At 40.2% G+C, this 26,987-nt stretch overlaps 1 protein-coding gene across 1 annotated transcript; it reads right to left on the reverse strand.

The window, feature by feature from the left end:
- Positions 1–1,273: 1,273 nt before the first annotated feature.
- LOC118766910 (UPF0686 protein C11orf1-like) lies at positions 1,274–26,893 on the reverse strand. The gene is made up of 3 exons (XM_036510770.1): positions 26,596–26,893; positions 7,169–7,253; positions 1,274–1,516 (listed from the first exon to the last, which is right to left on the reverse strand). Exons 1-3 carry the CDS (start codon positions 26,821–26,823, stop codon positions 1,299–1,301), a joined length of 531 nt encoding a protein of 176 aa, XP_036366663.1. The 5' UTR covers positions 26,824–26,893; the 3' UTR covers positions 1,274–1,298.
- Between the last annotated feature and the right edge of the window lie 94 nt (positions 26,894–26,987).

Here is a 26,987-nt window from a genome sequence, read left to right on the forward strand (position 1 = left end):
TCATATCCGGCATACACAGTCTCCTCCGTATCACATACGACTTGTATCGAATCTCCCCATGATGGTGCATTCTGAAACCTTGAGATCCTTTGTGATGATTCTGATTGGTTCTTTTGGGTTTTCGTCTGTTATTTGTTGGACTTTTGGTACAAAATTATATATTCTGATTATATTAGGACCTTATGCAAGCGTTTTGCGTTTAGCTGCTGTCAGCAGCTTCCAACTTCTTTCCAACTTTGACAACGAAGGATCGAGCGAGGTATCTGCTTCTCTATACACATTAGCGAATCGCCAAATCATCCATTAATTTGGATGACAAAAATATATATACTGATAGAGAAGCTAGTCCGGAGGGAGCCGAGATCGAGTGGGCTTAACTGATGAGGCAAAGAAAATTGCCGAAACTTCTCGGACGAATCAGGTCCCTGTTAGTGTATGTCTTCATTCATGTGCGTTAACTACAGCATTAGAACATTTTAGCTCTTATTTCTAACAATGTAGGTGTTTCTTAACACGCTAGTCACATTTAGTGACAATTATAAATCTCCTTTTCGGTGAAATATTGCAACCTACTGTTTATATTAATTATGTGTGTGTGTGTGGCTTTGTGTTTGTGTTGTCCCCACCATCACTTAACTGATGCTGCAGTGTTTACGTCCTCGTAATTTACCGGTTCGGGAAAAGATACTGATAGAATAAGTACCAGGCTAAACAAAATAAGTACCGAGGTCGATACATTCGAGGAAAAATTCTTCAAGTGTACCCCAGCTTGGCCGCACTCTGATGACTGAAGCAAGTAAAAGATAAAAGATATGTGTGTATGCGTGTGTGTGTGTGTGCTCACGCGCCTGTGTGTGGATGACTACACAAAGGGGTTAAGGTTCACTACAGCTGTTTCATTCTTCAATAAAAAACACGTCTGAAACAGCTGTAGTGAACCTCAACCCATTTATTTTATTATTTATACTACTCCACATCCGGAACCTTCTCTCGTTGGATCTTGAGCCTATAGTGGTCCTTGGACTGCATGCTGGAGTATACTCTTGTGTGATTTTAGGTATACGTTGAGTGTATTTGGTCTGTACATGAAGATGTATGAATAACTTGAAAAATAAATCCGAATATACTCGAGTAAATATGCCAGTGTCTGTACATACTGAGGATAACGGTATGCTCTCCTTGACTCTATCTTGGTGTCCTTATTATTAAAATACATCGATTCTATTGGATCCTGCAAATAAGTATGTATGTAAATAAGCTGACTGCAAAAAAGAAAAATAAATACGATAAAATGTTTATTACTTCTGCCAAATGCACCTGTTCATGCATATTTTATGGTGTTTCTCCTGGTCAAAGGGTTGCCACCCAGAGGACGTGATGTTCAGGGCAGATTGACGATTCTTCAAATCTTCCTGTGGACGACAATAGGAGGTCCTGTATGTGGTTCTAAAGTTATCCAACCGGCTCTGAAAGTCGTTTACTGGTTTATGACCAGGGTAGGCAGTTGTATAGTGACCTGAGTGAAACAATAATGAATGATAAATAAGACTGAGTTATTGTTCAATGTATATGTTTGCATTGCCATCTCTAGGCATAACTGCCTAGCAGTTGAATATTCTCGCTGTTAGTTTATTTCGCTAGCTACTCACCCACCCGCCTACTCATCCATCCATCCATCCATCCATCCATTTGCTTGTTTGTCCATCTGTTTGTCTATCCGTCTATGTGTTTATCTATCTGCCTGCCTGCCTGCCTAGTTGTCCCTGTGTCCGTCAGTCAGTTCGTTCGCCTGTCCGTCCGTCCGTTCCTCTATCTATCTATCTATCTATCTATCTATCTATCTATCTATCTATCTATCTATCTATCTATCTATCTATCTATCTATCTATCTATCTATCTATCTATCTATCTATCTATCTATCTATCTATCTATCTATTGTTCTCCAGTGGCGTTTTAGATTAGCATGGAAATGGAATACATTGTTTTTTTTTTATGCAAAAGAAGAAAGAGTTAGCTAATATTTCGATCGTACGTTGAGCTATCTTCAGAGCAGTGTAGTAAAAATGGAGTAAATATTAGCGGACGTATCAATTAAAATGTTGCTAAAAGAAAACAAATGAATGTTTGATATGAACGAAAAATGGGTGGTCAAATGACTGGATGATTTCAGACTGTTTTAGGAGAAGCAGTTATAACTGCCTTAGATTATTGTAGTTTTAGTATATCATCACCATTACGTCTAATAAGCTAGCCTAACAACTTTTGTTATTCCAGATTAGATGAGACAGCTGTAACAGCACTTTGAACACACCCTACTAAACATTGCTCGTCACAATGAGCAGAACGCAGTCGGGAGAAGACAGTTTGGAAGCTCGCTGTGCAATTAAGTTTTGTTTTAAACTTGGTAAAAACGCTACGAGAACTTATGAAATACTCCATACTACTTATGGATTAACTTGTATGAGCCTGTTTTCGCTGGCACAAACAACCAGACAAAGCATGTCCGCCATAAATCTAATGATGACCCCCTTTTTCGACAGTAAGGGCATCACCTACATCTACTGGTTCCTTCTGGCCAGACGGTCAACAAAGAATACTTTGTGGATGTTTTGAGGGAGTTCAGGAAGAGATTTCATCGCAAAAGACCAGAGCACCTGCACAATTCACCAGTCTATAATTCCATTCTTGTATCCAACTATTTAACAGAGATGGGTATCAAAACTGTGCATCACCCTCTCTACAGTCGTCCAGGCCTTACTCCCCATGACTTTTGGTTGTTCCCCAAACTGAAGAAGACGAAAGAGGCTGTTACAAGAGTTCTGGACACCTTCACTTTGGAGGACTTCTCGAGGTGAGGGTGACTTCACGAAGTGGCTGGAGGTGCTATAACAAGTGCATTGAAATCAGAGGATCCTAGTTTGAAGGAGATTAGAGCTTTGTACCACTTTGAAATGTCTCTCATGAAAATGTCTGGAAACTTTTGGAATGCACTTTGAAATTATGACGGGCAGGAGTTTGAGGAGAGGTGGTTGTGATATCGTTGATGGCGTGAGAAGTAAAAGTTATGACGAAGCTACTGATGTTTCTTAGTCTCCTATTCGTAACTTGTTTTGGTTCTTATTTGTTGATATTTTACCATATATTTAATTAATGAGCGTGGTGGGATGACACAATCAGTATAATTATTAGGTACAATGCTCTGCACTATTAAGTTACTTCCCTTAATGTTTTGAGCTCTTTAAGGTGGCCAATCTTTGACACGCCTGGCAAAATGTTTAGCGGTATTTCGTCTGCCGCTACGTTTGGAGTTCAAATTCCGCCGAGGTCGACTTTGCCTTTCATCCTTTCGGGGTCGATTAAATAAGTTCCAGTTACGCACTGGGGTCGATATAATCGACTTAATCCGTTTGTCTGTCCTTGTTTGTCTTCTCTATGTTTAACCCCTTGTGGGTAGTAAAGAAATAGGTATTTCACCCGTCTTTACGTTCTGGGTTCAAATTCCACCAGAGACGAATTTGCTTTTCATCTTTACAGGGTCGATAAAATAAGTGTCAGTTGAATATGGAAGTTGATGTAATCGACTTACCCCCTCCCCTCAAAATTGCTGACCTTGTACGAAATATGAAACCAATATTTTGAGTTCTTATCTCGCCAAGGTCAACTTTACTGTTCACCCTTGCGAAGTCGAAGATGTAAGGTACAAATTAAGTAATCGATTACTTTCTCCTCCATAATATTTAACCGTGTATTTATGTAACACCTGAAAGAGCGGTGGACTGGTAGAATCGATCTGAGTTCAAATCTGATTGAGGTCAACTTTGCTTTTTATCCTTTCGAGCTTAAATAAGTACCAGTCGAGCACTAGGGTCAATGCAATGGACTACACCCCACCTTAATATTACTGGCCTTGTGCCAAAATTAGAAAGAATCAATATTATTCAACATTTGGCAGCTTCAGTCAAATTTCTACTGCATCAACTGCTACACCTCCGTGTTGCTGGGGTGTGTGCAGTGTTGTGTGTTCTTTTTTGTCGTTGAAGGAATGTAAACTCTTCCCGATATTTGTTTTGTTATGGGGTCTGGTTGCAGTTTTTGTTGTATTAGTATTTGTATTGGGTGTTATGTATGTAATGCGAGTTGTGTTGTTCTGTTGGGTATCTAGCCTGTTGGTGATTGTTTATTTTATTAGATATTTGTTGTATTGAGTGGGTCATGTGTTTGTGGATTGTTTTGTTTGGGTTGTATTATTTATAATATTTATTATTTTCTTTTTTAACTATATGAATTCTTGGAAATGAATAATAATGTTCTTGGAAGAGGGGTGTAGCAAAAGAGAGTGAAAGAGAATTCGATAGAAATAAATGGGGTTAGCTATGGCAATGTCATATTCCAGTTGAAAATTTGTCGACTGTTCTGATAAAATTCAAATATACTGAAAGAAAAATTAGCGAAAACAAGAACAAAAACAACAATGACGAGATCAAAAAGAAAACATTGTTTACTTTTGTGACGACCTGTGAATGGATCACACAGTTATGTGATGGTGATTGAGAATATACATAAAAATATAAGTGAATCATGAAACTTCCAATGGAAGAAGTAAATAGCAACCAGAAAAAAAAACATAAAACAAAAACAAATAAGAAAAAAAACAACTGTGAAAGAGAAAAAGCTGCAGTATACAAGTCCAGCACGAGTTAAAAAATGTCTGCTGGGTTTATAACGACGGGGAAACGTGAGACTAATGAGATGGAGGCCAGGAGAGAGGCTGCTTCTATTTGCACATCTCAAGATTTCGTTGTAATCCTAATATATTTAATAGAATACGAGTAACTCAAATACACGTCACCAATGTGCCATCCCATAGAGACATGGCTACAGTAGTGGCAATAGTGGAGGATCACGAAGAGCTTGTAAACCCTAGTAGTAGTAGAAGGAAGATAGGCAAAGTGCGACGTTATATCGTAAAATAGATCACCCAAATGTTTTCTATCCTATGAAAGAGAAAAGAATAGAATACCTTTTCCTATCATTGCTACCAAATCCGAAACAACTACAACCAAAACATCAGTGGCAGAAAGAACAACAACCACCACAACAAGGGCGGCCGTAATAACGATTACAATGGCTACACACTTGAATGGTACTTTATTTTAGCAAGACGGCGTTGGGAGGAATGAAGAAAATAATCTTCATACTGGTGCCTAACTCGAATAGTTACAACAATGCGAACACCAGTAAATGGAGGGTCTATCTGATGGGCTTCCGCACTGTCTCCGTTCATTAAATTTCACACGTAATGCTTTGGTCGTTCGTAGGATATAGTATTGGGTTGAGAAATAATTCCTGAGCGTTTTTTTCCAAATTTAAAAATGCACGCAGAAATAAAATGCATTGGCAAAATGTTTTATGTTATTTGAAAGAGAGTTTTTTGTTCTACAATAGTGTGTTTTGATATTTTAAAATTTTATTGATTTTTGTGTATTTTCAGATCATTAAAATGGAATGTCAAGTGAACAAAACTAAGCATTTTCGACACCATTTGCTTTTTGCATTTGGTCGAGGTGTTAAGCCCGCCGAAGCTGCGCGTGAGATTTGTGCTGTGTATGGAGAAGGGGCAACGTCTTAATGTACCGCCCGCCGTTGGTTTTCGCGCTTCAAAAATGGGAATTTTGACCCCAAGGACTGATCACACACCGGTGAACCAATTGAGGATTTTAGTGAAGGAGTTAATCCATTCGCTCTTTATCGAACTCAATTGGTCGACCGGTGTGTGATCCGTCTTTGAGGTCAAAATTCCCATTTTTGAAGCGCGAAAACCAATGGCTGGAGGTAATTTGAGGCATTGCCCCTTCTCCATACACAACACAAAACTCACGCGCAGCTTCGGCGGGCTTAACATCTCGATTAAATGCAAAAAGCAAATGGTGTCGAAAATGCTCAGTTTTGTCCACTTGACATTTCGTTTTAATGATCTGAAAATGCACACAAAAATCAATAAAATTAAAAAATCAAAGCACTTTCTTGTAGAGCAAAAATTCTCTTTCCAATAACATTTTGCCAATGCGTTTTATTTCTGCGTGCATTTTTAAATTTGAAAAAAAAAACACGCTTATGAATTATTCTTCAATTCAATAGAAGACACTTGCCCAACATGTGCAATATGATCGAACCCGAGACCACGAAATAGTGAAGAGAATCTCTAATCACATAACCGTATCTGCTCTCAGAAACGCACGCGCATGTACATACGAAGTGCATTCCAGAATTTTTCAGACTTTTTTTAGGAGATGCAGTTATAACTGTCTTAGATTATTGTGATTTTAGTGTATTATTACTATACATCTGATATGCTGACTTGCCAACTTTTGTTATTCTTTGAACACACTCTGTTAAACACTGCTTGTCACAGCTGACCAGTTTGCGGTATGCAGTTGGGACGTGATGACCACTTGGAAGCTCGTTTTGCAATAAAATTTCGTGTTAAATTGGATAAAAACTCCACAGAAACTTATGAAATTCTCCAGAGTGCTTATGGATTAACTTTTTCACTGACACAAAAGGTTCAAAGACGGTAGAGAGGAGGTGAGAGTCGATGAATGATGTGGAGAGAAAGGGACATCAAAACATCAGAGGTGGTTGAGAAAATTCATCATTTTCTGGATGAAGACCATCGTGTATCTATAAAGAGAATAAGCAAACAGTTTGGAGTTAGTGAAACAGCTGTAAACAAAATTATTCATGCTGATCCGAACATGCGTAGAATCTGTGCAAAGTTTGTTCCCAGGGTGCTCCATGTGACTTTTGGTTATTCCCTAAGCTGAATGATAACCTCAGGTGCAGTCATTTTTAAGATGTAGGAGGCTATGGTAAGGGACCTGGACACCTTCACTTTGGAGGACTTCCGCAGGGCCCTTCACAAAGCCGCTATGGCACTAGAACAAATGCATCGAGGTCAGAGGATTCTATTTCGAAGGAGATTAAAGTTTTGTATTCTTTTGCAATTAATAAATGTCTCTTCTGAAAAAGTCTGAAAACTTCTGTAATGCATCTTGTATATAGCCGAGTGTGTGCGTATGTGTGTGTGTGTGTGTGTGTGTGTGTGTGTTCGCGCGCGCGCGTGTGTGTGCGCGAGTGTGTTTGAGAATATAAGTGGTTTGCTGTCACCTTGGCACCCTTTACTCAGTTTTGGAATTGCATAGGGATTTCTGCCGTAATCTGCTTGGTAGGTGGTCTTGAAGTAACCATCAAACTGTAAATATAAAGAAAACATAATATAGAAAACATGCCAGAACATTGGACAAATATAGAAAATAAATACACGAATTTTCGTTCTAAAATGCTACACAGTTTTACCGAAAGTCCTATCTAAAGTTTGCGGTAATAAAACGGTTAGCACTTAAAATGTCATTCGCATACCTCATGAAATAGCGGTTTAAGTTTCATACGAGATCTATTTAAAGTATTCTGAAAAACACTTCTAAACTTACATAAGAGGCCTTACTAATATATTATGGAAAGATCATCTAACGTTTTATGAAAACCCTTTCAAATATCTTTTAAAAGGCCCTACGAATATCTTACGATAGATCTTTTTAATATCTTATACAACAGTCTTGTGAAAGACTCGTGAAAATTTTGGCAAATTTAAAAGAAGATAAGGTCGTTCAACATGTCAATCTGATCCGATTGTACTATTTGTAAAAATAAACATCCACAATATATTGTGTTTAGAGGGATAGAGAGCTTAATAGATATAGGTAATCGAAGTTGTAATTAGAATGGTTATTTTAGATAGTAAAAATATGAGGACGTAAACAAAAGGTTAAAACACAATTGCCAGATCAATTCCATAATTAGAGCAAAGCTTTCAAAAGTAGCTGAAAAAAAAAAAAAAAGTAAAAGGATAGCCTGTAAGTTAGTTCTGATTATTCAGTTGATAATTTAATACGACATTCAAGATGATTTTTCAGATATTTTTCACATGTTTCAGTCATTTGATTGCAGCCATGCTGGGGCACCGCTTTGAACGGTTTTAGTAGAAATAAACGACCCCAGAACTTATATTTTAAAGCGTGGTACTTATTTTATCGCTAAGTTACGGGGACGTAAACCTCAACACCGGTTGTCAAGCGGTGGTGGGGGACAAACACAAAGACTCACACACACACACACACACACACACACACACGTACGGTGGGCTTTTTTTTAGTTACCAAAATCACTCAAACTTTGGTCGGTCCGAGGTTATAGAAGACACAAGGTGCCTGCAGTGGGACTAAACCCGGAACCATGTGATTGAGAAGCAGGCTTCTTTATTTATTTTAAATTGCCTTAAAGGCATTACATAGAGGGGGGCACTACAACACATGTGGGGACACATAACAATTAAAATAAAAATATGATGCTCTGAATGACACATGAAAATGAACATGAAAAACATTAAAATCAAAATATTAAAATAATGATATATAAATGATAACTGAGAAATGAGAATATGAAAAGTGTGTTACCCCACACTGAGTAACACCACTCGCCACCCCTGAGTCCTGAGTCCTCTTTAGTCTTTCGTTTTCCCCATCACTGAGTGACAACACTCTCTCCTTCGTATACACGTAACCTTTTTTCACTGGGGGAGGGGTCTTGTAAATTTGTGGTGTCTGTTCTTTCCCTTTTTTTTCTTGTGGGGAGAGGAGGTGGGTGGGTTTGGTGTCTGTATGGGGAGGGTGGGTCTGAGTGATCTTGGTTTGGATGGAGTTGGTCTGGGGTCCCACATCGCACTGACTGTTCTTCCTCTTCTTTCTCTTTTTCCTTTTATTCTCTGTCACTGTCCATTCATCCTCCTTGTTCCTTCCATCTATCTGTACTTCCTTTTTCTCCTCCGTCACCACCACCGCTTCTTCTGTCGTTTTCCTCTGCAGAGGGCAGTGCGCTCTAATGTGGTCCTTTTGGCCACATTTAATACATCGTGGGATTCTGCCCTCCACCCACACCCTTAACACAATCTCTCTCAACGTCACCGTCTCCGCCAAACGCTGCAATTGCATCTCCTCTGCCTGTATAAAGTGGTCCAGTGTTTTTCCTCTCCACCCTCCGTTTCCGTGGATTGGAGGACAGCCACCTCCTCCTCACTTCCAACGAGGACGGCTGCCGCAACCCAAGCCACTTCTATATTAGGGGGAATTCCTTCTGCCCTCGCCTAGAAGTCTTCCTTCAAAGGTACGTGGGTAGAAGTACCACTTCCTCCATTTTTACAGTTGCACTCGCCAGCCTCTCTGCCTCCTTCGTTATCCTAAACTGGACAACCACCGTCCCATATCCATTTCCTTTCGCTATGTATGTCACTGCCTTCGAAAGCCCCTTCAAAGCTTTTTCTACTTTTTCCATCTCCATCCGCTCCATCTTCCTACTCTCCAGTGAGTACACCTTGTAGGTAATGGTCTACTTTTCTATATTTTCCATAACCCTTTTCGGGGGTAATAACTTTACGTCACCGCCCACCTTCAGTGTTATCTTACTCAGATCCTTCAGTCTGGCTAGGTCCACCTCCCTTTCCTTCACTTCTGCAGCTTCAACAAAAATCTTTACTCTTTCCAAATGCTCGTCTATTCTATTTACCGCCTTAACGAGCTCCTCATCTGCTGAGGACAGCTCATACTCACTAAGGTCCGAATACATTCCTTTCCACTGGTACAACACTCACCGACAAACCGCAGCCAACCAGATCAAAAAATCCCGTCCGACTCGTCAAAAATCAACACAGCGAATAGACCAACGAATGCGCGGGAAGCAAGCTTCTTACCATACAGCTACGCCCGAGCCTTGTTCATCTTTTTTTTCAGTTTTAAAATAAACGAAAGTTGATCCCAACCCCTACTTTAGTTGTTGATGGAGGTTACTCTTAAAATCACTCTTTAACGTGTGATTGCTTTATGACATACTGTAAAGAGGCAATGCATTTTCTACAAATATGTCAATCCCGATTCATCAGCTGTCTTTTTAAGTGTTGCTGTTTTGCACCAAAATTCTGACGTGTCGATGAGAATTACTTCAGGACATATACTATGAGCCAAAGCTATCGGAGAACTACAAATGACAGGCAAGTCTAACTTAAATTCTTGTGGCGATTTAAAATGTTTTTTAAAGATTGCAATATTTTTAGATTCAAGAGTGTTTTGATGCCTGTCTAAAAAAAGCTAAGACATATTCTTTGTACCTTTCTTTGATCCTGGGAAATGTTTTCATCAAACTTTACTGGTCAAAACGTTCTAACCTTGTAGGAAACAGATATTTAATGTCTAAATTCGATTCAAGATTAAAGGTGCAGGATGTATGATGTATTTAAGGTACTTTGGTGATTCGCCATGTCTTTTTTGGAAGAGCAAATATTTGTTTTCGAATTCATTCAGAACAAATCTTGTAAATGTTAAATAAAGTTCATTGGTTGTATCTAGTTACAGCACGTCATTGCATTGTACATTTTGCAACCAGAGAAGGCCATTTGAACATGTAATTTTAGGACATCCCACTGACTAAAAATTGTTTTTGCGCAGTTACTTCTCGTTGAAAATGGAATACTTATCAATGGTTCCTCACCATTGTTGATTAATTTATATATTTTCATATGAAGGCGGCGAGCAGGTAGAATCGTTAGCACGCCGGGCGAAATGCTTAGCGGTATTTCGTTTGCTGCTACGTTCTGAGTTCAAATTCCGCCGAGGTCGACTTTGCCTTTCATCCTTTCGGGGTCGATTAAATAAGTACCAGGTACGCACTGGGGTCGATATAATCGACTTAATCCGTTTGTCTGTCCTTGTTTGTCCTCTCTGTGTTTAGCCCCTTGTGGGTAGTAAAGAAATAGGCAATTATTATTGGAGTGCGTCTGTATAGTGCAGGTTTCTATTGACTGTTATAATTATTTGTGAGATAGTCTTCGTTCGAAAACTATCGTGTGTTTTTTCCTGTGGGGAAACATTAATTGCTGGCAAGATGCCGAAAAGTGTAACTTCGTCTGACGAAGAGTCGTCAACCGACAGGGAGGCAAAAAAGATTGAAAGTTTAATATTTGGCGCTGTTTCGGATTCTTCTTAAAGTGAATTTCCCCAACCATCAACGTGCACTGTTGCAAAGAGGAATATTGACGTGAAAAGCCTTCAAACAGAAGAAAATAGACAAAAAAGAAGTGTTGCGTCGGCGGCTGGAGGTAGAACCCGCCAGCTGTCGACAAACAAAAATGACTTGATAACGTACAAAGATATAACAATCGAAGACGGTGTTGTGAAAGAACTATTAATATTAGAAAAAAGAAAAACAATTATTTTTAAATCTTACTGTCTAAAAGGAAAAAAATTGATCGAGTGAGCGAAGAGAAAGTTGATAAGTGCTTGAAACCCATCTGGCAGGATATCACATACCTAGCCAGAGGGAAGAAGTTTGGTACTATCGAAATACAACTAAAAGATATAGAAACTGCACAAATGCACTCAGTTAAATCTTTAGAAACGGAGGACGTCAAAGATATGTATACCAAGGGTCCCACCCCAAGTCGACCCTATGTGGTTGATGGCGGCAGTCCTGGCAAAAAAAGAAGTTAATATAACACTCCTTCAGGGTACTGTCACAGAAAAAGCTTACTGGACTGGTCAAACGGTTCACCTCCTAATACAAGCAGAAAAGTCAATTTTAGAACAGTTACAGGAGAAAATAGAAATTGGGGAGGAATTCCTTTACGTATTCGTCGAGGGGCATAAGCACCGATGTTTCCAGTGTGGTCAGCTGGGCCATATAAAAAAAACACTGTAGAGACGGCGAGGAAGAATCCGATGGTGAGGAAGAGGAGGAGGAGAGAGAGAGAAACAGAAGAAAAGAAAGCAACTAACAACAAGAGAAAAATGGAAAGTTCAAATCAACAAAAACAGGTCGAACTAAGAAAAAAAAAACTGCGAAAAGAGACAAACCAGAAATAGTAAGGAAGGAAGCAGAAGACAGAGGGATAGTTGCATTATACAGCAAAAATGAAGATTTAATGAGAGAAATAAAAGCAAAAAACATCAGCCACTAGGATTGCAGAACTTTCTGATAAATATAAGAACTACGAGTTCTACGAAATGGATAAAAAGACTCATAATGTTATAAAACCTATAGAAAGTCGGTGTCGATGATGAGATTGGATTTTAATCAATCCATTTTTAAAGACCTGCCACCTCCGACCCTATGTCAAGAAAAGGTGGAGAGTCCCTCTCCACAGGACACCCAGGATTAAATATGTAAGTAATGTCTATTCACATTGGTTGTGTAAATGTTCGTGGCCTGATGTCTAGCTGGAAGCAAGGACGCTTTCTAAATGACATCAGGTCAAGAAAATTGGATGTGATTGCTGCAACGGAAACCTGGGTGAAGGGGCCAAGAGATCTGCTCCCCCCTCCTGAACGGCTATGAGAAATATGTTTCTCTGAGTCGGGCGGGAGGTGGGGGGTAGGGTGTCGGTCATACTAAAAAGAAACTGGGTAGCCGAGAAAAAGTTTTCTTTTTCTGATCCAGAAGGCAGGCTGGTCGTTCTCGACCTGATATTCAGTTGTGGCAAGATAATCAGGTTGGTTGCAATTTATGCACCCAACGTTATGGGCCCGCAAAATGAATATTTTAGTGACCTGAGCAAGTTCCTGGCCACGTCGCATTCGCTAGTACTGCTAGGAGACTTTAACACAATCTCTGACGCACACACAGATTGTGTTGGCTCGAACATGAATAGAAAATGTGACTCTGGCTTACGGGATCTGCTAAGTCACTTTCAGCTGGCAGATCCATATAGGTTGGAATGCCTGAACACTCCACAGTGGACGTGGTCAAATATTTTCCAGAAAATATATAGATAGGGTTTTAATTAGAAAAACAGATAAGTCCATAGCTAACTGCCCAGAGTTTTATCTAGTTAGCTACAGTGACCACAAACCGACAGTAGATAAGTTGCATAGACAAGGATCTGGCTACTGGAAACTCAATAGTCCCTTTTGGCGATTGAAGAATACAGAAAGCGGACCGAGATGTTAATACAGAGGGTATTGACAGGTACCACCATTAATAACAAATGGTAATACGCCCTAAAAAGAGCCATAAAATATGAGTTTATTAGGTTTAGCATAAGTTTAGCTAAGAAGGGACGTAGAATAAGAGATGGTCTAGTTAAGGAACTAGAAGAAGCCTGGAGGACTGGTAATGCGGACCAAGTGAAGGTGAAGAGACTGGAGTTGAACCAGCATCTTGAAGCCCAACACATGGGAAGTATTGCCAGAGCTTAGTTACGTTCGATGGGAAGTGAAGGAATCAAGGCCGCTGGATGGGCCCGAGTGCTGGAAGCTCGACAAGGAAATAGTTCCACTATTCGGTCTTTGACAAATCAAAATGGTGTCTTGGTAAACGAACCCAAGGAAATGTGTGAGGTCTTTCGGGAGTACTTCGCCCAGCTGTTCGGGGTGATGGCAGTCCTGATGGTGGGGGAATCCTCGAGGACTTTCTTGCCGGGCTGCCGTGCCTCTCGGGGTCGGATGCGGAGTCTTGCAAAGGGCCGATTACGCCTGTGGAGGTGATGGAGGCTATGACCGACTGTAAAGCGGGTAAGTCGCCGGGACTTGATGGTCTTTCGTACGAGTTGTATATATGTATGCCAGACTTGTTCGGGCACCTACTGGCTGAGGTGTACGCTAACTGGCAACAGAATGGGTTTATCTCCAGATCTGTGCGCCGGGGAGTAGTGACTTTGGTCAGAAAGAACTCGGACAAGGGGGACGTTTTAGATAACTTCAGGCCCATCACTCATCCCAGGCAGAACCATTCAGGATAATCTCCACCTTATTCGCTATACCATAGAGTGGGTTGGTGATAAATCTGGTAAAGGTGAAACATTGGTACATTTGGACCAGTCTAAAGCTTTTGATAGGGTTGACCATCGATACCTGGCGACTGTGCTTGCACGGTTCGGCCTAGGCCTTGGCTTCTTCAGGTGGTTTATCGCTTTGTATCACAACATTGACTCGATAGTTCGAGTGAACGGTTTCCTTTCGAAGCCGTTCTGCATCAGGCGCTCGGTTCGTCAAGGATGTCCGCGCTCACCACTTTTGTATGAGGTGGATCTTGAACCCCTGCTGCGAAGGTTGAGTGGCATCCCGAGAGAACCAGGAATTTGTTACAGCTTACGTGGACGATATCACTATCAGCGTAACCATAGTAGCATGCCTACGTGAAGTGGGTAAGGCTATTGAGTTTTACAAGACGGTGGCAGGAGCAAAGATTAACCGGGAAAAGTCGGTCGGCTTGCAGCTCGGCACCTGGGTTAGCAAGTCGATACTTTCAGACAGCGTTGTTGGGCGCTAGACAGAGGGACCGGTTAACTTGCTGGGTGTCTGGTTTGGACCAGGCCTCCAGACAGAGAAGAACTGGACGGAGGTTTCGAGGTGGTCTTGGCGGTTGCTATCCCTAAAAGGGATGGCGGAGGTGGCCAATGTGTTTATCGCATCGGTCATTACCTACCACCCTTTCCGGATTCGTAGTTGATCAAGTTGGAGAGACAGCTCTTTCGCTTTTTGTGGAAGGGCAGACCGCCACTTGTGAAACGCTCTGTCTGTTGTCAAAAGCCGTTAAAGGGAGATTTAGGGATGCCTTGGTTAATGATGTGCAGGCATGCTTTGAGGTTGAGGCATCTCTAGATTTTCCTGGATGGTGAACGGATGTGGTCTCCGCTGGCCAGACAAATGTTCCCTGAGTTCAAAAGTTTTTGCGAACAGGAAGCCTGGTGTTTTCGTAGACCGAGGTCGAGTGAATGGTATAAAGAGTGCCCACCTGCTATTCCGGCGCTCGGGCAACGCCAGCGGTGGGGGCTCTACACGAATTTTATATAGTGGGTTGGTAGAGTCTGGGGGCAACTCTAGGACTCTGGTATATTCACCTGGAAAGCCTGTTCCATCGTACATTCGGGTTGAGAACGTTGGACAACTTCTAAAGGTCCTTGACTTGGCAATGTTACAGACGTGCCTTGCCCGTTTGGGATAAGCTCGCAAGACATGGTAACCTGTCCAAGATGCCGGGGAGACAGGGAAACCGTCCCTCACGCTATTGTCCAGTGTCCGGAGATATCTGAAATGTGGGTTTATGCTGAACACTTGTTGTCCGGCGAAAGAAGAGTACGGCTGTCCACTGAGTCAATTATAAAAATTGACCCACCGGAAGTTTTAACAAACGAAGGTAAGAATTGCTTTCTCACGGTTGTAGCAATAGCGAAAGAGGCACTATGGAAGACTAGGATAAAAGGGATTAAGACAGATAACTGTATCTCCGACCACGATTTACAATCATTTTTTACTTTTCAGTTGAAAAGGAAGGTATGGCTGGAGAAGAGGTGTCTGTTGGAGAGTATTTTCAAAAAGAGATGGAAGCATGTTGCACAAGAGTTGTGCGTGCAAAGAACCGTGTGAATAGGCTATAAAAGAACAAAAAAAGGTACCAGCGATAGATCGGAGCTTGTGTTCTCTCTGTATTGTTAATTTCATTCAATTTCCTTATATTTTATATAATTTTTATATTCATATTTTAAGTAAAATCATAAGCATTACTGATCCCTATCAATTGCTTTGTCCATTTCTGTGTTTGGTCCCCTATGGGCAATAAAGAAATTAGTATTTTGTCTGCCGTTAGGTTTTGAGTTCGAATTCCGCCGAGGTCGACTTTGCCTTTCATCCTTTCGGGGTTGTTAAATTAAGTACCAGTTGTATACTGTGGTAGATCTAATCGACTGGCTCCCTCCCCAAAATTTCGGGCCTTGTGCCTAGAGTAGAAAACAATATTTCCATATGAGATTCGCTTCGTAGAATCAGTCGCAAATTTCTCTCAAAAATATTTAAAGGTATTTCTTCAGCAATACAAGAGGCTGTTCAGACAGAGAATGTGGCATTCAGTTTATCTAATTTCTTTAACGCGTAGAGAAAATCATTAACACTATTTCACTAAAATGTAAGGTAGCGCAATGCATTGGGTCCTTGACTAAGGCACTTAAATGTAGGCAGCCCAGTTCACCTGGCCAATTTTTCTGCAAAAGTCAGTGGTAGCACTGTGGGATTGACGAGTTGTAAGGCTAGCAGTTCTGAATTTCGTAATCTAGTTTTTTATTTTTTTTATTTTCACGTGAAAACTACATGTTAGCGAAAAAGGAGTGAGTTAGCTCTTACGGAATCTCGTTATTTAGCAAAGGACGGGAAAATTATGAGCACAAATAAACAATGGTAAATAATAATGATTTCAAATTTTTATCTCAGGGGCAGCTTGGGGAAGGGGATTAAGTCGATTACATCGACCCCTGTGCGTAACTGGTACTTATTTAATCGACCTCGAAAGGGTGAAAGGCAAAGCCGACTTCGGCAGACGAAATACCTATTTCTTTACTACCCACAAGGAGCTAAACAGAGAGAGGACAAACAAGGACAGACAAACGGATTAAGTCGATTATATCGACCCCAGTGCGTAACTGGTACTTATTTAATCGAGCCCGAAAGGATGAAAAGCAAAGTCGACCTCGGCGGAATTTGAACTCAGAACGTAGCGACAGACGAAATACCGCTAAGCATTTCGCCCGTCGTGCTAACGCTTCTGCCAGCTCGCCGCCCTCCATTGACATTTATTTAATTTCCTATTATGCTCCGTACTCGACTAATGCTTTATGCTAAAGCCTATGTACACTATGTTCTAAAACCGGGTTATTAGTATCGCTATGTCTAGGCGATCTATTAGAAAAACATATGTATATATGTATGTGTATATATATATATATATATATATATATATATATAATATATATATATATATATATATATATATATGCATGTGTGTGTGTGTGTGTGTGTATTTGTATATATATGTGTGTGTAGATATACGCATATACATATGTATGTATATGTATATATCTATATCTATCTATACACACGCATAATCATAGAGAATCAGAGAGAGAGAGAGGGGGGAGAGAGAAAGAGAGAGAGAAAAGAAAAAGTGGGAGAAAGAGAAAGAGTAAAATAATATATAAATATACCATAGAATATTAAAGAATATTTCACTTTATATGAGACAATATGTATAAACTCACTCTGAAACAATTATGGAGTTACAAGCTCTAAATAGAACACAAAGACTTAAAAACCGAATCGTAATTTGAACTTAGCTGGGTCTCACTTGTTCCACTGCCGTTAGAACCACGTTAGCGCTCTGAGACAATTTGCAGCATAAATTATCTCGTGCTGCCGACTTGGCAATGTAGGAGAAAAATTACGTCATATAACATAGAACATAGAATATGTAGGGATTAATCAATAATATTCAGTAAGAAAGTATTTCTAGCCTTGCTGTGAAACACTGAGAAACTCTGTCTTTAAACTTCTGCTGTCTCGCAGCAGCTATATTCACACACAGGAAAAGTTTCGAGAGACAGGTGGCCTGTTTAAAAGCTAACAACAGTTAGTGATCCACATGGGCAAACATTAGAGTACAGGTCACACGTCCGGAATAGTATACCCCTCATAGGCGTTGCTGTGTGGTAAGAAGCTTGCTTCCGGTTTACCGTGATTCATCTGTTTTGTTGGATTTGTGTCAGATAGACGTGTTTTTTGGCTGTGCGACGTTTTTCTTCTTGTGTGATGGGGGAAGGGCGTCGAGTGAGGAGTTGCGAGGGTTTGAGTTGTTCTGTGTCAAGCGTTGAAAGCTGCCCGTCCTCGGACTATGTGTCGTCTGAGTAAGAAATGGCAGAGTGCCTCAAGAAAATAGACAAACCTATGGAAAATAGAAGTTATGCTGCAGCGACGGAAGAAAAGTACGAAGACATAAGGCTGGAAGATGTAAGCAAGTATAAGGAAATGTTGAAAAGGGAGGGGAACAAATTGAAGATGTTCTCCCACGAAGAAGTCTTAAAGAAAAAAGCGGAACGAACGGTAGTTTATAGGACGTACTCAGTGGCAGTTGAAAAAATTAAGAACATGTCTACAGTACAGATAGAAAAGGCGTTAAGATCAGTCTGGCTAGGGATTTCATACCTTGCCAGAGGTAAAAAATCTGGAACGATAGAGGTGTAGTTCGAAAAGGTAGCTACCTCCAGGCTGCACTCGGCAACACCGCTGAAAACGAATAAGGTAGTTCTTTTACCCATATACCTTTGGAGACGTGCTTCCGGGATTAGGGTGGAGGAAATACCTCCAGGGGTGAATGTAACCTGGCTGGTGGTAGTTCTACAGGTCACTAGATCACCTAATTGGAACTGGAAGGCATAAACCCCTGACATGGTAGTGTAAATCGCGGAGGAGGACATCGAAAAAATTATCGAAAGTATCACAGTAGGAGAGACGATTTTAAAGGTCAGATTGGAAGGGAGGATTTTGCGATGTTATAAATGTGGCCCGAAAGGCCACATTAGAGCGGAGTGTCCTCCACCACTAGAAAAGGACAAGGAGAGACAGAAGGAAAAAGTGGTTGGTGCTACACTGCCAGTGGAGGAAGATGTAAGTGAGGTGGAACCAGCGTCGAGGAGGAGGAAGAAGCGAATACCATTTGGGAAATGGTGGAGAAAAAGAGCAGGAAAAGGAAGGAGAGGACACACGTGGCAAAGGTTGAACTCCCCCCTCTCAACCCCACTTGACCCTCACCCACACCCACTCTACCCCTACCACTCCCTACAGACACCAACCCTCTCCATGCCCCACCCGACACAAAGACAAACATAAGCACACAGGGGCCACAACTTCTGAGCCCACCCTTGCCCTGGGAGAGAAAATGTATTGTGTTGTACAATGGACGAAACAAGGAACTGTGCAAGGAAATAGAGACATGAGATACGGCAATTAAAGTGGATACGACAGGAGTGGGGAAGTTGCCGGAGCACATGTGATGTGCGGTGGTGGACCCGGAGTACCTGGCGAGATTGAGGAAGTATATGGAAGATTTTAAGTGGTGGGAAAAGAGGATAAATACAAGTACTATGCCAGAGCGGGTGAGTTATTTTGACATTCTCCAAAAATATAAAATAGATATATTGGATAAAAAAAAAGGTAAATTGCTGTTATAAATGGTAATGAAAAAGATGTATAAACTGTGGTTGCAAATGGTAACAGGTTCAATGAAGTCGTTCGGAGTTGGGGCCGAGCGACTTCATTTCATCTTTCATTGTATAATTTCATTCATTCCATTCGTTTTTTTTTGTTTTTTTTTGTCCCCACCTTGTGCTGTCCCCTATGTATAAGGCCTTTATGGTCAATTATCATGAAATAAAGAAGCTGGCTTCCCAGCTACATGGTTCGCGGTTCAATCCCACTGCTGGGCTGGCACCTTGGGAAAATGTTTTCTACTATAGCCTCGGGCCGACCAAAGCCTTGCAGGTGGATTTGGTAGACGGAAACTGAAAGAAGCTTGTCGTATATATGTATATGTCTTATATAAAATCCGTTCTGTCTGTGTGTGTGTGTGTCTTCTCGGATCTCGGGCATCCTACATCCGATTGCGCTCAAATTTGATATGTAGATACCGACGGTATCAGGGAGTGTATAATTACAAAAATCGATTTCAGGTGAGAATGCGATCGATAAAGCCGTTTTTTTTCCTGCTTTTCTTCCGTCAACCTGTACATAACTGCACCTTCCATTTCTTGTTGTTTTTGTACTGCTTAAAGGCACGTTTCTTTCCTGCTAAGCTTACTGTTTAAACCATATTTGTGTTCTCCCAGTCAACAGCCTTATCATTACTGGTACTTTAAACTCTTCGGTTGCATATTTGTGTGAATAAAATCGTTTTTCTTTGGAATAGGAAAAAGTCTATCTTTATTTCTTCTTTTGCTGGTGTCTCAAATTTAGGTTAAATCAGTGCTTCTCAAAGGGAAGGCCTATGGGACAGTCGGACAAGTTGTTTTGAGAAAATTTGGTTTAAATGTTTGATAACTCAGCACCGTCCATTGGACGGGGGGAGTTTTGCTCGTATATATATATATATATATATATATATATATATATATATATATATATATATGTTTGTGTGTGCGTGTGCATATGTATGTGTGTGTGTGTGTTTGTTTCTGTGTTTATCCCTCCGCCACTGCTTGACAACCAGTGCTGGCGTGTTTACGTCCCAGTAATTTTGCAGTTCGGCAAAAGAAGCCGATAGAATAAAAAGCCGATAAAAAGTATGTATTGGGGTCGATACATTCGATTAAAAATTCTTCAAGACGATTCCCCAGCATCGCCATAGACTAATGACTGAAACAAGTAAAAAAAGATAAAAAATGTAATCTGGATTCTGCCCCTCCCACCAAAGATGGCCAGACTAACGAGGGAACCTTTAGGATAATGTAGTCTTAGAAACACTGTATCTGTATTGATAAAAAAGACAAAGCAAAAGAAAAAAATGGGTCTGGAACATGCTTGATAATTTAAGTGTAGGCTATGAAAGTGAAACGAAAAGATTGGATGATTCTCACGGTGGGAATCACGTTTGATCGCAAGTATATCCATCGCGGACTGACCTGTGGCTAAACAACAATCTACATTCAACAATACAACTCAAACATAGACACTTTGTTTCTTACACCGCTACTACAAAGGTCTCTGTTTCTCCGAAAATTCCAACTCCGTACGATTTCCATCTATTCATATTTTGCACGTTTGGCTACGTGTGGCTGCGAAATTCGCTCGCAACTAAGTGGTTTCAATTTCAGTCCCACTGGTTTCAGTTTCAATCCTATTTCAATAGTCTTTAACTATTTGAGTTAACAGAAGTTTTGTGAGTAAAATTTCATAGACGGAAACTGTGCAAAAGCGTGAGTAGTAGATTTGGTCGAATTTGTTACAGATCTCGAGCCCGAAGATTACTTCTCTTCAATCTCAGATGTTCTGAGAAAGGTAATGGATAGAATCTTCTTCAACTGACAAAGTTATTAATCTGCTCTTCAAGTGTATCTTATCGCTAAGCATTTCGTCTGATTTTGCCTGTTCGCCGCCTTAACAACAACAACAACAACAACAACAATTATTATCGCAGAGTAAGGGCAATACTTAAGACAAAGCTGAATGCAAGAAACAGGATCGAAGCAATCAATACGTTAGCCATACCAGTTGTGACCAACAGTTTCAATATCATTAATTGGTCAATTACTGAAAGATGTAATCTTGACAGAAAAATACAAAAATTGTTGACAATGCATAGAATGCACCACCCTAAGGCAGATATAGAACGACTTTACCTGCCGAGAAAAGAGGGTGGCCGTGGACTTTTACAACTGGAATTAACATTGAAGATTGTCACAATTGGTCGAGACACCAACCTGAAAAACTTTGATGACTGTATGTTTAAACTTGTCTTAAAGCATGAGAACAAGAAAGCATCATACTCAGTAACAAAACAGGCAAAGGAATATCTGAGTGAATTCCGAATTCAACAAATTCCGGAATTAGACACACAAGAAGCAAGCATAGAAAAAGCTAAGCGCATGAAAACCCGTGCTAAAACTGCTGCCTTAGATATTCTGAATGATAAATGGCCAGAAAAACCTCTCAATGGCAAATACCCAAAGAGAGTGAATAATGTAGATGTTGACAAAGCCCTGACCCATCAATGGCTAATGGCCTCTGGCTTAAAATCTGAAACAGAAGGGTTTATTATAGCAGCTCAAGATCAATGCCTACCTACAAGGAACTACCAGGCCAACATATTAAAGAACGGCAGTAGCCCAACGTGTCGTGTATGTCAACAACAAAATGAAACCATTGATCATGTTGAGTCCATGTGCATTCTTCTTGTGCCTACAGAGTATCTCAACAGGCATGATATAGCAGCACAGTATATTCACTGGGTAATTTGCAAAGACTTGGACTTGCCCCATGATAAGAATTGGTGGGAACACAAACCACCTCCAGTGCTTGAAAATGACCATATCTCGCTTCACTGGAACTTCACCATTCAAACTGACAGAAAGATAGATGCAAATAGGCCAGACATTATATTGAAAGACTTCAGACAAAAATCATGCCTCCTCATCGATATGACTATCCCAATCAACATAGATGTATTTGTCAAGACCTACCCAAAACTGAGCAAGTATTAATATCTGGAAGTAGACTAAAACAATACCTGTTGTCATAGGGGCATTAGGAATAATAGGAAAAGGGGCTCAGATACCAGAAAATTCCAAAATAGAAGAAATTTAAAAAATAATGCTCATGGGAACTGCCCATATCCTACATAAAATATTATCTATGTAATCCTGAATTTTAAAACAAACTTATAATTTTCCTATGTCTTCTTAGACATTCCCTGGAACAAAACTTTGTGCAAAACCAAATATATGGCACCCTAGTCATAACCCCAACTTGAACTTCTAACTTGTTGTCTCTTGAGGTCTCTTGGAGTCAAATTATACAAAAACAATGCAAAAGTCAAACATATAATAATAATGATGATGATGATGATGATGATGATGATGATGATGATGATGATAATAATAATAATAATAATAATAATAATAAATAATCACATTCTATTGTCAAAGAAACTTGCAAATTCGCCAGGGAACTTGCATTAATTCTGAAATATTTGAAGAACCTGAAACCACTACTGCAAAACAAGCAAAATGGATCAAGCAGACTGCAAAAAATATCGGGCTGAAACAAATTGAGGAGCGGTGGAGCCAGAAGCCTCTGCATGAACAGTATATACTTCGAAGTCGAAATGCTGATGTAGATCAAGCAACAACCCATCAGTGGCTGATAAGTTCGGGACTAAAAATAGAGACAGAAGGTTTCATATTGGCGGTACAAAATCAAAGCTTGCTCACACACACACAAAAAAAACTACCTGGTTAATGTTCTTCAAAACGGTTCTGATACTAAATGCAGATTCTGCAACACATTTGACGAAATATAGACCATCTCGTCTCGGGATGTCCTGTGCTGACACCAAACGAATACCAAAATCGCCACTGTGGTGTAGGATAGTGTTTACACTGGAAAATATGTAAATACTACAAAATCAGCACTCTTGCTTACTGGTATGAGCATCATCCTGATGTCACTATCCTCTGAGATTTTCCAGTCAGCACTGACGGAACGATCCAGGATAATCGACCTGACATAATTATTAAGACAGGGAAGAAAACACTTGTAGACTAATAGATGTAAGTGTTTCCACTGATAAAAATATATCTGTCAAGGAATTTGACAAACTAAGTAAATATAAGTACCTGGAAATTAAAAAACAAAAGATATGGCAACTTAAAACGAGAGCTGTTCCTGTTATTGGAGGTACCCTAGGTATGATAAAAAAGGGATGTCAGAAACATCAAGATAAGATCCTAGGAGAACCATGTCTCAGAGAAATCCCAAAGATTGTGCTGACAAGTACTGCCCATATCCTTAGAAAAACCCTACCCATTTAAATGTTTGTGTTGTATTACATGAAGATCTTTCGCTACTTCTCCCCAAGCTTTCAGTCACGCTGTAACATCTATCCTTCACTTGCCCCAGGACACTGGGTGTGTCTCGGCAAGTGACTGTAACAAGCATGCAGATCAAAAGTAAATAACAATAATAATAATTTTTTCCTTTCTGTCACGGCCGGGGTGGTGAGGAGAGTTGAACGCCCATTTCTTATAAAATGACCCAATGGTCTGCGCAAGACCTATCCGCTAACAGTCAAGCCCGACTCCTTCGCCAAACCAACAGGAAAATAGTGGGAAAAGGCGAGTATCTGACGCCTTTAAATAACCAGTGCTCCAGGTAGGCTGTACTCGTTAGCCTTGGATGGCAAGCAGCCTAGGAGAAGGAACACTCTGAGTTCAAACCAGGGAAGCAAGGCTCCTGCCGCCTTGGCGGACTACCGTGATAGAGATGGAGAAAAAATGATCAATGGAGAAAAAATCTCGGACTGGTTGATAAAAGGGCGAACGATGTTGTGCTTGGAGGATGCATCAAAGGAAAATGCTGCTTACAATTAAGACCAATTTCCTGTCTTTCATTAATGTGGAAGTTACTATCAAGAGGAATTGCAGAAGAACTATATAAAATTTTTTTGATGAGAACGATATATTACCGACGAAACTGAGGTTCCACAGATCAGCTATTGAAAGGTAAAAAGGTAATGCAAAATTGTAAACGAAGGAGAACAAATCTGGGATTGGCCTGGATTAACTATCGCAAAGCTTATGATATGATTCCACATTCGTGGATCATCGAGTACTTAAATCTGTTTGGAATTGCGAGGAATGTGACGTGTTTCCTGAAGAGAAGTATGATGGGATGGAAAACTGTGGGCACCTTGGGTATCAGAAGAGGGATTTTCCATGGTGATAGCCATGGTGATAGTATGGTAGGAAAAGAAAATGTACGGTCAGTTTGCAAAAGATCTGAACGTGAAGACAGATACAGAGGACCGGTGGCTATGGATGATGAGGAGTGACCTGAAGATAGAGATATAGAGACAGTGGCATTCATATGCGCAGCCCAGGAGCAAGCGTTAAGGACCAGCTATATGAAGTGCAGAATAGACAACATTGTCGATAGCGATAAATGCAGAATGTATGGTGAGAGGGGTGAAATGGTATGGCACATCGTTAGCGAATACCCGAAATTGGCACAACGCAAATACAAAAGACGCCATGACAATGTAGCAAGAATGATCCATTGGGAGCTCTGTGAAAATCATGGCCTACAAAAAGCAAAGATGTGGCATGAGCAAACTCCAGAAGGAGTTACCGAAAACGAGAAAGCGGACATTATTGTGGTGAATAAAAAAGAAACAACATGCATGATAATCGACATAGCATGCCCCGGTGGCAACAGGATCAATGTGAAAGAAGAAGAAAAAAAAAACAACTATGACGATTTGAAGTGGGAAATACGAAGGTTGTGGTCAATGAAGAGGGAAGACGTGATAGTAATTGGTGCACTTGGAAGTATCAGCACTCAGCTACCAATATGGTTGAAAAAGATTGGTGCAAGTGTAAAGGTAGAACACCTATAAAAATCAGCATTGCTTGAAACTGCAAGAATTCTCCGCAGGGTTCTTGAAGCATGACCAGTAAACAAATGTCACCTAAGTTAGCTGGCCGTGGACAGCTGACATTTTCCATTATACCCAGCAAAATAAGCTGCGTGTTTTCATATAATAATAATCCTTTCTAATGTAGGCACAAGACCTGAAATTTGGGGGAGGGGATTAAGTCGATTACATCAACCCCAGTGCGTAACTGGTACTTATTTAATCGACCCCGAAAGGACGAAAAGCAAAGTCGACCTCGGCGGAATTTGAACTCAGAATGTAGCGACAGATGAAATACCTATTTCTTTACTACCCACAAGGTGCTAAACACAGAGAGGACAAACAAGGACAGACAAACGGATTAAGTCGATTATATCGACCCCAGTGCGTAACTGGTTCTTAATTTATCGAACCCGAAAGGATGAAAGGCAAAGTCGACCTCGGCGGAATTTGAACTCAGAACGTAGCGGCAGACAATACCGCTAGGCATTTCGCCCGGCGCGCCAACGCTTCTGCCAGCTCGCCGCCTTAAATAATAATAATAATAATAATAATAATAATAATAATAATAATATAATAATAATAATAATAATAATAATAATAATAATAATAATAATAATAATAATAATAATAATAATAATAATAATAATAATAATAATAATAATAATAATAATTATTATTATTATTATTATTATTATTATTGAGTGAGAGAGCAGTGCATGCCATCAAAGTGATACTGGGGTAAAATATACGAAGCCCAGCATACCCATCATGACTACCCGTCTGATAAGGGTACACTAGGCACATGCATCACAACCATATGTGCGCGACATGGTGATCTCATATCAAGATAAACAGCACATGACCTTGCAAGTGGGGCCCAGTTAGAATTTTCTTCTGGTCAAGTAACCCATTCCGCTCAAAAGGTCCCCGAATAAGAGTTGTTTAAGGATGTTGAATGAAACACCCATGTTTCCAGAAGTGAATTATTCAAACCCCAAAGAACCCTTCTCAACACATGGCTATGATGCTCCCCCACTACTTCTGCTCGTGATCAGAGATGCACATATCATCAGCCACTAAGGGACATGTTCAACTGGTTAAGGTCAAACAACTGACAAGCAAATCTGTGGTATTGAGCAGAATATTTGCTGTAGCCCATCTTTTATACCAAGACAAAACAATGTACATGATAACACTTCCAATCAGTTAAGATCAGAAGCCACGAGAGCCACTGCCTGGTACTGAATCAGGGCATTTTATACTGCATCAGGGCATTTATTATTATTATTATTATTATTATTATTATTATTATTAGAAGAAGAAGAAGAAGAAGAAGAAGAAGAAGAAGAAGAAGAAGAAGAATATTATTATTATTATTATTATTATTATTATTATTATTATTAGAAGAAGAAGAAGAAGAAGAAGAAGAAGAAGAAGAAGAAGGAGGAGGAGGAGGAGGAGGAGGAAGAGAAAGAGGAAGAAAGTTATATAGAGATGAAGTGCAAAAATTGTGTGCCTATGGATGTTTGAAGTTTTTTTTTTACCTGAGATCTCATTGGAGTCATATTCTCAACGAGACCATCACTGTATGATCTTTCTCGCCAATTTCCCATCAAAACTTTAGGGTTTTCATAATCCTCGTATTTACTACATCTCCAACCATATTGATTAAATTTCTCATTGGTAAAATCCATTCGAGTCCACGGTTCGCCTTGTCCAGAGGCTCGAATGGCATACTCAAATGGGAAGGTTACCGGTAGGTCCCTTGCCATTTTTGATACGACACAAGACGAATTCAGTGATAATTCTTGAATGTCCAAGACAAACACTGGTTGCTGTTGCTTGGTAACTACCTATTGGTGACGTCAAAATTTGACATGTAGAATTCCTCGCTCTTTCAGTTGTCACTTGTATTCAGTCCCCATTTAAGACATTT

This window comes from Octopus sinensis, linkage group LG18 (assembly GCF_006345805.1).
Source record: "Octopus sinensis linkage group LG18, ASM634580v1, whole genome shotgun sequence".
In the NCBI taxonomy this organism is placed as follows: domain Eukaryota; kingdom Metazoa; phylum Mollusca; class Cephalopoda; order Octopoda; family Octopodidae; genus Octopus; species Octopus sinensis.